Source organism: Coturnix japonica, chromosome 15, assembly GCF_001577835.2.
Source record: "Coturnix japonica isolate 7356 chromosome 15, Coturnix japonica 2.1, whole genome shotgun sequence".
NCBI lineage: Eukaryota > Metazoa > Chordata > Aves > Galliformes > Phasianidae > Coturnix > Coturnix japonica.
In genome coordinates this window covers 750,836-764,129 of record NC_029530.1, presented here as the reverse complement: position 1 = coordinate 764,129, position 13,294 = coordinate 750,836, and the positions used below count along the sequence as shown (strand labels likewise).

General features: G+C 43.3%; 1 protein-coding gene across 5 annotated transcripts in view; it reads left to right on the top strand.

Annotated features, from left to right (window-relative positions):
* Positions 1-13,294, top strand: part of GNB1L (G protein subunit beta 1 like) — a 51,057-nt gene that overhangs the window by 30,823 nt on the left and 6,940 nt on the right. For all 5 annotated transcript variants that reach the window (XM_015877562.2, XM_015877555.2, XM_015877565.2 and 2 more), the window contains 5 exons: positions 1,110-1,275; positions 1,476-1,601; positions 3,235-3,397; positions 7,030-7,128; positions 11,205-11,420. In XM_015877562.2, the coding sequence (XP_015733048.1) occupies positions 1,160-1,275; positions 1,476-1,601; positions 3,235-3,397; positions 7,030-7,128; positions 11,205-11,420 (720 nt within the window). In that variant the 5' untranslated portion in view covers positions 1,110-1,159. The remainder of the gene's footprint in view (positions 1-1,109; positions 1,276-1,475; positions 1,602-3,234; positions 3,398-7,029; positions 7,129-11,204; positions 11,421-13,294) is intronic.

Sequence of the window (13,294 nt, the reverse complement as noted above, 5' to 3'; positions counted from 1 at the left end):
TTCCTCCTACAAACAAATAATGCCATCAGTAAAACAGTGTATTGTAATGCTTTTTCATAGCTGGTGGGAGTCAGAGTGTGCAGATATCTGCGACAAACATAAGATGCTTCCATATGAACTTACATAGCTTGCTTCTCCAAGCCCCTGGGCCAGATTTCGATCTCGGACCAGCCTAAATGCTGAGCAAATCATTTAATTAAATTTGCTGCAGATATCCCCAGTTAACACGAGCAGATCGGTCTCCCTGAGGCTAAATGGAGTTAACGATAAAATAAATGTTGTGCTAATTAGAGAACTCATTTTCTGACACCTGGGGTGAAACTTCAAGAGGTCCTTGAGATTTCGGACTGTGTGTTGATGGATGTGAGCCTTATACTTGTGCTTCATGTGGGGGCTTCAGGAAAAGGTACCTGAGGGTGTTAAGATCACACGGGCTTCATACTCAGCATGGCTGCCACTGTCTGATGTGGCACAGCATTGCAGAACTGCTGTGTGTCAGCATCCTCACACTGCCATGTGTTCTGTTATCTGTGTGAGGTCGGGGGGGTGTGGAGCTCCTGGTGCTGTGGGCACACAGCTGTGTCTTAGAGGATGCTCGTGGGTGCTTGCTGGGGGCTTTTAAGGCATCACAAAGTGTCGATTCCTTTCACTTCTCGTGGGACTTTTTGCTGACTTTGGTACCCAGGAGCAAGGATTTATCCTTTATATTATTTAGTTCTGAAGCGATTTGTCCAGGCTCTCGGATGTAGAAGGCAGCACAGATGCATTTTTATAGCTCAGCACTTGCAGAAAGATAAATGAGACGCTTAAGACTGTCACACTGCTGTTCATTTGTTGACTCATGAGAGGAATTAATAAACAATATGGGCTTAGTATTAAGCCCCATTTCAGAATTCACATACCTGAGTGGTAAAAACAAAGCACCGAGCAAAAAGTCCCTTCATTTGCTTATAAACTGAGCTTAGGTTTTTGGGTGGATGCTTGATCACTCAAAGCTAAGAGGAGTTACTTCCAAAGGACTGTGTGTTTAATTGCCATTGTTGGACGTTACTTCTAAGAAAAGCTAATGTCTTGATGCAGAAATATTCACAGCTGTAACTTCATTGCAGGCTGCCTTGCCCTCCACGGTATCTGTCGTTTTGCTCTCCCAGTTGCTTGGATGGCTCAGCCACCTCCAGACCCACACTTTGTGCTCAGAGGTGCCGGTGCTGCTGTCCATGCGCTGCACTTTTCCTGCGGAGGTGAAGAACCTGACATCCCCATTCTCTTCTCTGGGTAAGAAAATCAGGATTTCTGGCTAAGCTGAGCATTGTACAGATATTTCCTTTTAAAGTAGAGGATATTATTTTAGGTAAACAGCAAAATGCATGGCTGGTAAATGATGGGTCTGTTGTCTCTGTATGTGTAAATTCCAGCTGGGGAAAAAAGGGGAGGAAGTATTCAACTATTTTAACAGCATCTGTTCTTGCTGCCAGGTCTGAGAATGGGTTTATCCATGTCTGGAACCTGAAAACTCACCGAGTGGACGCGGCCCTGGATGGCCATGGAAGAAAATCTGTCTACTGGTTGAAAACAATGGATGGTAGAGACAGGCTCCTGAGGTGAGTGAGGCAGGACAAAAGGAGTGGAAATCATTTTTGTTCCTGTTATGTACCCAAGTTAAAACAAAGAACAAAAAGAAAACCATAAGAGTGGGAATCTTTTATTCTTGAAGTCACTGACATCCTCTCCAACACATACAGAAAACGTACAGAAGTACAAATACCCAGGATTACTATGGTCGGTTAATTTCTTCATGATTCACATGTGAGTGCATTGCAGTGCGACTGCATGTGCTTCAGAAAGAAATTAATTGTGCCATTTTTCATTGTAATCTCATTGTGTCCTTATTACTGCACTGACATCAGGTGAAGTTTCTGCTTAAAGAAATGGGTTTGAAGTGGGTGCATCACAACTGGTTCTGGAGAAAGATCAGACCTGGTACAGTGTAGGGGTTGTGAGGAGAAGGGAAACGGGGGAAGAGAAGAACTGGAGATGGGAAAATGGTGTGAAATGAGCGAGAATGCTGAGCTGTACACTCGTGTTGCAAAATGCCCGTGTTCTCATTTAGGAAGGGAAGGCTGGGAAGATTTGTGTACCTTGGATCAGACAGGTGATCCGGAGCAGAGTGGATGCCAAAGTGTCTGTGTGACTAGGAGGTGTTCTGACGTGTTTATCTAGAGAAGACATCTCTTATAATATACAGTGGAACTCATTAGCATTTATATTTGTTATCTACTTAAGTACAATTATCAACACTCTCCCCAATAAAATCCTATTGAATGAGTATTGTTTGTATAATTACAGAGCTTTTCATTACCTCTATTTTTGGTGTGTAACAGTTCACACAGCAGTGCAATTTTAGGATGGTGTTTATCTGTGTTTTTTGTTATTCTGCTCTAAACCACAGCAGTACCACCACATTTTTGTATTCCTAGTGCTGTGTTTCCATAGTTTGTCACTCAGCTGAACAGCAGGTGGGAGTTTCTGTATTGATGTTGAAGAAGCCCTAAATCAGTCAGATTAGCATCTCAGTTTTGTTTACGTGGTTCTGTCAAGAGATGCTGCTAAATCAAATAAGAAATGGATGAGGAATTTCTGATGACTCCTCCCAGGCAGTAACAGGACAGGTATCCTGTGCTGCTGTACTTTAACTCCAAAACCACAGCAGTGCTCTGTTCCAGCGCTGTGCAGCCTGACTGGCCTTCTTGGCCTTACTGTGTGGGACCACATGGGCTTTCCCTGGGACAAGGAGATGTGCGAGTCTTCCTGCATGTGGCTGAAGTCACTGTTGCCTTTCATTTACCTTTGTGGTCCTTCTTTGTCTTTCAGCTGACAACAAACCTGATCATTCTGTTCCACTCTTATGGCAAAAGAGTATTAAATATGCTAATTTTTGTATTCTTGTCATGAAAATGTTCAAATACTTGCAAAAAAACATAAATAGTTACATATATAAATAGCATAACTGTGTTCAATTGAATCCCTCTTGGTAAGAAAGCATGGCTATTGGTGAGGGTGGTCTGTCTGACTCTCAGGCCCTCTTTCCTCCTGATAACTTTTGAACCTACACAGAAGCTGTCCTAAGCTCAGTCCTTATTACATATAAAAGTCCCAATGTGGGGATATTAAACTAGAGGAAGGCAGGTTTCCTCAGTCCTCCTGCTCACATAACAACTTGCTTTATTGTTAAAGTCAAGGTCGTGACCAGAGGATCTGCCTGTGGGATTTAGCAGAGGGACGGACCTCAGTGACAGATTCTGTCTACACGGAGAACGTGGGATTCTGCAGATGCTCCCTGCTAAAGGCGGCACAGGGACGCTGGCTGATGGCCATGGCAGCCAAGGCCCTGGAGGAGGTAGGAAATGCTTCTTATTCCGGTGCTTGGAACATTACTTTTGTTTCTTAAATAAGAAAGTTTGGAAGGAGAAACATCATTGCTTTCAAATCTGCTGCTCCAGAGAAGGCAGCACAAGGAACCTCCGAGGCTCCCAGTCATCATTACCTGCCAGAAACACAACTGAGTTATATAACTGCTGCTCTGATAACAAGGACACTACCCCGAGTTTTGTGTGACATTTCAGTATCTGCAGCTGCTGATGCTCTTTCATGTGCAGGAGATTTGAAAGCTCCTGTGCTGCCACTGCTGAGAGAGGGCAAGAGTCCTCCAGGGGAGCTAGCAGTCAGAAGGCTGTCGTCAGATGGCGGTGCTCATCTGCTGTCTCTGGCTGGAAGTTGTGCGTGGTGAGGAGGGGAGGTGCAGGCGCTTTGTAATGCGATATGTGGTCTTTCACCTCAGGCTAATTCTTTACCTGGTGCTTTGGCTGGAAATAGTGGAGTTACTGTTGCAGCAGGAGGTTTGCTGTGTTTGAAATAATTGTAGGGTTCATTTCAGTTCCTCCTGTATAAACCCACATTTTGTACCCATTACACAGCAGTTGCTGACTGACAGCTTTGTTGGTGTTTTCTGCTTCTGTTTTGTATAAATTGTATTTTTGTTTTCTTTGAAAGACAACTTGAGGACACGATACCAAAACAAATTGAATCACATGCCTGACATTAAAATAGCAGAGGTATGAAAATGAAGTGAAGAGTTGATATGAGGAAATAAATACTGCAGCTAATTGTGAGTTGTTCAGAGGCATAGAAGGTCACAAGCTTACCTGGTCTGTGGGCTGTATATCTGGAAACTGAAAGTTACATTTTCTGCATACTAATATGTGGGAGTGGTGCAGGTATTGCAAGAAAATAGGGGCTCGTTATTACTCAGAAGCTGAGGATATTTGTAAGTACTTTGCTGGCCCACAGCCAGAATATTCACATTTTACAGAGCTGAGTGAGTCTGTAGGAACAGCCACTGTAGCAGTAAATAAAGCCACTCGGGCACATCTGTTGTTCTGATCAAACACAGAACTACTTCCATTTCACAGAAGTACTCAGTAATATTCGACTTAAACCTGAAAAGCGCTGTCTTGTATCAGGTGGAGAAGAACTCGTTTCAGGCAAAGAGTGCACACACCTTCTGCTCACAAGGAATTAAACAGAAAGGAGCTGTTTGACCCCAGTGTCTCTTGCAATTCATCTCTGATTTACTTTCATTTGTTTGCTTGGGCTTTGCAAGCTGGTAATGATTTGCTGTCTCCTGAGGTAAGAGTTCCTCTCTGTGTGTGAACTTGATGTTGGAACTAGGTCAGTGTTCAGTGAACACACACACATACGCTCCCATAGTATACAGTGCTTCCAAATAGGCAGCGCTGTAAGACAGACACAGCACATTTGCAGCTTATGATTAAAATTAAGACTTAATAAGTGTTTATGCTTGGCTGGTGCCCAAAGAAGAGTAATTTTGTCTTAAAGCAGGTTCAGTCCATAAATAATGAGATCTGAACAGGCATTTATTTGTTCATGATTGCATTTAAATCACCAATTATGAGTTACATGCACTTTTCTTGCCAGTTTGCCAGAAACATGTTAAAAGCTTTATTAATGTGGAAAAGAAAAAGGGTGTGTTTCCTTGTGGCCAGTTTTAGCCACCCAGGAACACTATTAACCTCAGGCAAAGGAAAATCTTTCTCCTATTAAGCAAAACCAATATAAACACAGAACTTCAAGTTTTAGGTTACAGATGTCAAAATGCATGAAATAGTATTTATTTCTAAGGCTCGGTTGTCTGTAATGCAGGCAGTCTCTGGAACTGTCAGTCTGGCACAGGCAGCTCGTGCCTGATTGCCTTCTGCAGAAAAAATCCTCTGTTTTCCTTTGTCCTCTACAAGCTCAACCGTAGCCCTTGAAACAGGTCTTCCCTTTTGGATCAAGATAAAATAAAGGAGTGGCTTAAGAATTATTTTTAACTTGCAGAAATGCATTTGTCCCAATGCATTAATCTTTCCTTGTTAGCTAAAAGGTACAGTCCTGGTTTTCTTGTGGTCTGGAAGGCAGTGCCCTCTGGGGAGCCAGTGGTGAAAGGCACAAGATGAGAGCGGGTCACCTTCATATTTACAGCTGGTTTCCTGCAATAGCTGACTTGGTCCTTATATTGATAGCAAGAAAGTTGCCAAGAGAAGAGAATCGCTTGTTAAGAGCATGGCTCCAAAGAAGCAGAATTCCAAGATGCTCAAACTCCAGTCTGTGCACTCACTGCACAGCTCTGCTGTAGCCCCCATCTGTCAAATCTGGAGAACAGTTTCCTGCTCCATTGCTGACTGGCTTTAGAAACTGCTCTGTATATTGTGTTTAGTACATCGCTGACTTGCAGTCCTAGAGTGCAGCTGGATTTTGGCAGGCTAGTTGACAATCTCTAGAAATAGGAAGATGTTCTGGCAAGCTTTGAACTAAAGGTATGGGATTGGAAAGCCATTGCAGCTGCTGCAGGCTTGATTGATGGTTCCCAGAGGAGCCATATTTGTTTAATACCTCATCTCAGATGCTTAAGGAAATTCACATGTCTTGGGCTGTCCAACAGCACTGTTGGGCCTTCGCACATTCTGAAATAATCCAGAGTGGCTGGTGATGCTGGATTTATCAAATATTTGAAGTCCTTTACTTTCATGAGATAATTTAGACTGTTGCTTATTTAATTAAAATAAAAGATGGCCCCAGTGATTAATAATGTGTCTGAGAAAGAGCAATATATTCACAAAAAAAGTGTCACAAACTCACTTCCAGGAACATAAGGGCTTTTTCTGTAGTTCCAAGCTCAAGCATCAGCCCCAAGGATGGCGCTTCTATGTCGGTCGAGAGACTAAAAACCTTCCAGTGCCAGACTGCAGAGCCAGACTCCCTGATCTTTGCCTGCCATCATCCTGAGGTGGAGATGAGCCACTTCTTTGGCAAAATAAAGACTTTTGCCCCACTTTTTTTAAAGGCAGACCTATAATTCGCTGCCGTCAGCACAAGCAAAAGTAGGGGCTGCTATGCAGACAGAGCAGGTGTTAAACACAGCATTACCTGACCCTATTCAAAGCAGGGTCAGACAATATTGTAGTAGAAATACCGGTATGCTGTCAGTACTCCAGCCTGCACTGAGCAGATGATTTGGGGTGTTAAGTTGTGCTAGCACAGTCCACCAGTAAATAAAGAGTCCAATTCAGATTTATATAACAGCTGTATGTCCACGCAAGCTCTGTTACCATGTCAGAACAGACTGTGAAGATGGGGAAAGGGGGAGGAAGCAGGGAAGTGTTTTCAGCCTAAGCTGTCTGCATTCTTACCTGCTGTAGTGCACATCTCCTACTCTAAGGAAAGGAATAAGAAGAGAGAACAGAACAGAAGATGATGTTGCTTTCTAGTGCTTCTGTCTGGTCTTTCTTAAAGCTGCTTACCTGTAGATTCCCCTACAGCTCCAACTTAACATGTATTCCCCAGTTTCCTCCAGACAGCTTTTACTGGGAGTACTTACACCAGCCTTAATCACCTTAAGAGACTTCTGTTTTTTAGCAGCAGAATTTCGACCTGGAGCATGACCAAACACTCTTGTTTTCCTGATGTCAGGTTCAGGTTCTGGAGCTGCCGTCCAAGACGTCAGTCTGTACCTTGAAGCCAGAGGTGGGTGCCAGGCTGGGCATGCCCATGTGTCTGAAGTTATGGCAGGTAAGGCAAGAGTGCCTGCTAATTGTGAAATGTTTTCCCTGTGATTCATTTTATATGAAGCACATGAATCTTTCTTCACTTGGATTTTGATTTATTATCAAACCAATCAAGTAATTATACTATTAAAGGGGGGAAAGATTTGTGAACATCGTTAATGTAACTTTCAGAGCTCTCCAAGCTTTAATGGAAGATTTGCAGATACTTACAAAGCTTTATATCCTTAGGATAGATACAGTTTTCGCATCAATCAAGAGGAAAAATGAGTGACTTACTGAAGCCAGTTGTTTGGTACAGTTTCTTGCCTTATTAATGATGAGAAACGATTGGGTTACTTAAAAACAGTGATTTTAATGGTAGGTTACATTCACTTGAATGCCCTCAGGATAAGGAAGCACTGAACATTTCTGTTACCAGCATACAATAGGAACAAATGTTTATGGTTGTACTGCCTTTGAACTGAAAGGTAAATAGAAACAGCTAATTAAAACAGCAGCAAAACAAAAACCAGACAACAAAGGAACCAGCTTTGCAGAGCACTTTGCCAGTGATGCTTATGGGATGTTAACAGTGAAAGGCAATTAGCACAAGAAGGCGGCAGTAGAGAGAGAAGTTCAGGTGATGGGTTTAAATCCCTCAGAGTTGGTTGCAATGCAGATTCCTTGCTGTACTCCCTGAGCACTGACAGTTACAGGTCTGCGCTACCATCTGAGCTGATCTCAACTACGTGATTCCCTTCGGTTTCAGCTGCAGGTTTGTATTGGTATCTGAGACATTCGTGTCTTCATTCAGGGCCCTGAACTGAGCCACGTCCAGAAAAATTCGGTTGCTGGTTTCAGGGAACAGTAGGAGAGGCCACAGTGTAAGTCCGTGGTGGAACAGCTAGGGGGGAAAAAAGGCAAGTAGATTAATTAGGTTTTCATGAAACAAAGTTCATTCTAAAAAGGCAATTGGTACTCAAAATGAACGTGGCTTTCTGTGGCCTGGATCTGTTTTAATGAGATGAAGATAACTGAGGGACTGCAGTGTTTACAGTTGTGTTGCCTGTACAGAAATTTCTCTTTCTTGCTGCATTGCACACATGAACGAATACCTCTGATCCTCTGGGAAGCACAGCAGGTGCAGTCGTGTTTCTAAGTAAGTCTTTAATTCTGTTGTCAGTAGGGATACAGAAGACTGGGAACTGGGAGAGGTGAATTACTCAATGCAGATTGTAACTTGGGTGAGTTACCACAACTTCCTAGACTGCAGCAGGCAAGGACAGATCATCCCTTGCAGTCTTGCAGCTGTATTTATTCCTTTTCAGATGTGTTCAACTCAGTTTAAAGGCACAGAGGGGGAGGATGCTCTTTAAGGGCAAATAATTACTGTGATGTACCGAAATGCTGCTCTGTGTTCTATTCTGTGGTTTCACTAAGCGAGTTGCTGAGTAAGCCTGTAGCCATAATAGCAGAACACCAGCTGCACCCCTTCCTGAACAGAGGCAGCTCAGGATTTCTTTGTGCTTCACCACGTTGGGCAATATAGAAATACCCAGGAGATGAGCACTCCCCAGCCCATCGCTTATGGGCAATATGTTGCCTAAGAGACTATTTGATGTTGCTTATGGCACAGCAAATTAACAAGCTGAAGCACAGAATGACACAATGGTGCGTAGGCTGTTGTTCAGAGCTGTGGATCGTCCTTTTCTGCTTTCCATTCTTTGGAAGAGAACCACGTATCAGGGATACAACGCACCTTACTGGCAGTAATGTGAACTGGGAACTCTGATATACACAGTGGGCTTAAGGTGAAGCTTCTGTTAGGCTTATGGATCAGAACACACTGACTGCTTCTGAGCAGTTCTAAAGATACCAACATTTTATTTTGTTGTTCTGAGGCTTTTTCTTTCCCCTCATTTCACTGTAGGTCTGTCCTTAACTTACTCAATGCACTCATTCTGTTTTTTCTTTTCTCTTTTGAAGACTCTCAATCTTAAATGCATTGTTCCTTCGGCTTCACACCTTTCTGCTATTACTAATGGGGTGGGGTGAGGATTTGCAGGAGTAAATATAGTCTTCCCTACATTTTTGTACTCTTTGGGGAAGGCATCGTGTTGCGTAATGGTGCAAACAAAATAATTCAACGGGAACAATGCATGTAGAAACTGGAAATGCAGAGTTATTACTTTATATAAACTATAGCAATTATTCTTGTTGAGCTGACAGCAGATCACCTTCTCTTCCTTCCTTGACAATTATCCAAATGCAACATCAAACTGCTCCGTTTAGGAAGAATGATGATTTATAATTTAAGTTTTCCACTGAAAGCAGAACATGACTGGCAGAGGCGTTTCTCCCGAGGTGTCCTTTATTAGCAGCTGAAATAAATGGGCTGTTGTGAAACACTGCTTGATAAGTCCAGGCATCAGACTGAGAGCTTCCCCAATCTTTCAATAACTGTTATTAAGTTCAGGTATATGTATTCATTAAAATATTACACGCTTCAGCATGTCAGGAAGGAGAAGTACAGGAGGCCTTGCAGAAAAAACACTTGCTTTTTAAAACAGACCAATCTCTCACTGCAAATTCTGTTGTTCAAATTAAGCTGGGATACCTGCAGCAGAAAGATGTTTCTGTTTGGCGTTTGCCGTGATGCTGGAGCACTGCTACCTCAGTGAGGGCTGATAGGTGTTGTGGCTGCTCATCACCTGGCCATCCTGTTTTGAGGCAGAAGAGCCAACCCTGCCCATCCCTATCTTCTTTTGTTGGATAAGGAAAGTCCGACCATCCACAAAGCACCAGGCATCAAGAGCAATGTGCTCACTGAAGAACAGTTCTTTGGGCTGAATAAATCTGAAAAGGAACACAGCGCTTTTACTCAGCAGTCTTACTACCCAGACCACCCATCTCTTGTTAGTTTCATTCCCCCTAGTACTAATAATAACCTGTGGGAGAGCAGACTGGACCCTTAATAGAGGTGGTGAGCTCCTGGTCAGTGCAGGCTTGTATCATGCCGCTGTCTGCTTATGCACTTGAAGAACCTCCCTCAATCCTGCAATGCCACTAAAAACTTTTTTTTTAATAAACAACCTTTAACTTGAGTTTGTTTTCAGCATCAAACAGCAGAATCCCGGAGGATCAGGCCAGGTTTGGAAATAATGGAATGGGCTACTGGGTGCATTCCTTAGGTTGTGGTGTCCCTGCAGGAGGTGGTCATAAACCCAGTGTCTGTTTTGGTGGGTCGTCTCTCCCCTATTAAATAAATAACTGGCAACAGATTTTTGTTATTTAGTTGCTTTTCATTAGGGATTTGCATCTTCACTCACATAGCCAGTTAGTGCTTACAGGGTCATTAGTCTTTGGCTGGAGCTATGATGAATATTTTCCTTAAGTGTGACATGTAATCCAGTAATGTTCCCCTCTTTGAGTTATTTCAGAGGCTTAAATAAATTAGGTGTCTGCCCAGGGTGCCGTGCCCTTTGGCCTGTGACATCATTAATCAAAATAGCCTTCAGTTGGTTGCAGTGGGACTCAGGCGCCTGTTAACCCCTTGGTGACTCACCCGGAGATCCCAGAGGAGCAGGGATCAGTGTTTACCTTTAGTGAGCAGCCCATGTGTGTTCCCCTGCTTTGGCGATGTGCAGCTGCGCTCTCGCACGTGGCATTTCTTTTGTGCCCATATGGTTCAGTACAGCTTGTTGCTAAGTCTGTTGCTTTATTCTATTTATTTATTTATTTTAAGAATTGCAATGAACTTTAGGCCATGAATTAAAGCTTCAGAAACTTCAAGCAGTCTTTTTACAAGTGATGAGCAGTGCTATAGCTTGGACTTTCAGTAATCTTCTGCGTGTGTATATATACATGCATGCGCGCATTAGGTACTTGTCAGCAGTTAGTAACACTTTGAGTAACAGTGGAGGAAGCACCAAGATGTGTCCTTACTGGTAGCACCGGTGGTTGGACTTCGAAACTCTTCCCTGTTACACCTGTCAGCATTTTCATTTGTTTTCTCAGTCCTGGACTAACACCCAGTTGGAGGTGATAATTTCACAGACAGACCACTCACTTTTCAAACAATTGTATTTTTCTCTTGGGCAGGGCAGCTGTGGTTCACAGCCATCGCTTCTGGCTGGCTATGAAGATGGATCAGTGCTCCTTTGGAATTTGTCAACGGGAAAAGTGCTGAGCCAAATTATTTGCCACCAGGAGCCGGTGATGAGCCTTGACTTTGACTCAGAGAAGGCCAAAGGGATCTCGGGCTCATCTGAAAAGGTGCTTAGCATCTGGAGCCTCAACGAGCAACAGAACCTGCAGGTCAGTGCCATTGGCCCTTCAGTGTCATTTATCCCACTTTGCACTAACAGTTTGATAGACTAAAAAATTATTTAGTCATGGAGAGGAGTTGTTGCAGATCTCAAGCTAATTAATCACAGACTGGTTAGAATGCTTGTGCTGTGTGACGAGACTTAACAAAGGGCGGTGAGGATTTTAAAAAAAAACAACAAAAAGGACCAAAAAAACGCACTCTCACATGTTTCTGGTTTTACCAAAGTTGCAGCAGGCGTGCAGGCCTCGCATTTCTCAGGCCGTTGCCTCCATGTCTTCATTTATCACATTAGTAGAATCCAGCTCTCAGAATGTCTTAAACATTATAAATGACTTATAAAAATGAGAAACAAAGGATTGCTTTTCCAGAGGTTCTGCTTGAACAGACAGAGCTTTGCTTTTGCTGTGGAGAAAGAGAATATTGCATGAGATACCCAACAAACTGAAAGAACAGGCGTGGCCTGGCTAAGAGGACAGGAGGTGTAGGCAGCTGGCTTCCCTCTGCGCTTCTAGCACACTAGCTGGAGACAGGGAAAAAATAAATTCATATTGGTTTATATCAGTTCATGTCTGAGCTGTGCACACCTGAGCAGCAGGTTTAGGAGTAGGTCTCGTAATCACCACCAGTTCAGTCTCTGCTAGTGAATGGCAATAAATATTGCTTAATCTAGACAACTTAAGCAAGTGTTCCAACAGTGCCAAGGGGTTAAGGAGGTTTTAACTAGGTGTGGAAATAAATTGTGTAAATAAAGGCTCTTGACAGTGAAAATGGCCCATCCATTGCCCCTCCACTGCTGAGTGCTTTAATTTTTTTTTAAGTGGCAATCACTCCCTGCACAGACACTGCTGCTGTGCACCCCTGCATCTCTGCTTACAGCAGTTGGGCAAATGGATTCATAGAAGAAAACAACTGCTCGTATGGCCTGCAGCTGTTGTGGAGATTTTGTTGGGTAGCGTGATGAGTTAATGCCATTTTCTGAACAGTTACAAGAAGAAAAGCAGTTCCCTGGGTGTTTGATAGTGACAGCAGTTGGGGACACAGTCAGGAGCTATGATCTGACCACCACAGAACTGGCACTTCTGGGTCAGCATGGCACTAGGATCGGTACAGTTATACATGTTATACATACACCCAACTGAGATGAAGTTTGCAGGACACAGAACTCACCAAGTGCTGAGGAGAAAGCCAACTTTAATGTGCAGTTAACCATGAAATAGGAGAGGCGCTCCAGGTTCTAAATGAGAAGCAATGAAGTAGCAAGTGAATGTGGTTAAAGAAGAGTTTAACAAGTCTGGTGCATAGTTGTGGTGGTTGAGCTTTGTCACATTTGCCCCAGCAACCCACACATGGAGTCCATTGCCCAGGGAAGCTGAAGGAAAATGAGCAGGTAAGTCTCAGTCAGAAACTTGGTACTGAGACTGGTTTTCTAGAGATCTGACAGCACGGCAGGTTTCTTTAGAATTCACATAGTTGCTGTTGGAAAGGAAGTCATTCCTTCGTATTAATTACAGCATGGCTTTCCAAGAAAATCCTGCTCTTCACAGCACATTACACCTATGAGTTAATTGTAATGCAGGACGGGACTCAGGGAGAAATAACAAGTTGTTCACCCAAAATATTCCAGTTGTGCTCACTCTCCAGGGGACGCGCAGTCAGTGACTCCTTCAGTGCATCACAGTGAGGTGGCTGATCTTAGTGGAGACTGAAATGCCAAATGTCACAACCCATAAGTCATGTTCTGGTGCTTCGTGCGTGGTGTGAATTCCCTTATAAAATGCATCTTTCACGTGAGCACTACAGACTGTCAAGGACACAGATTGGGGGGGGGTTCTTTACTATTGCATTAATAATAAAAAACAGA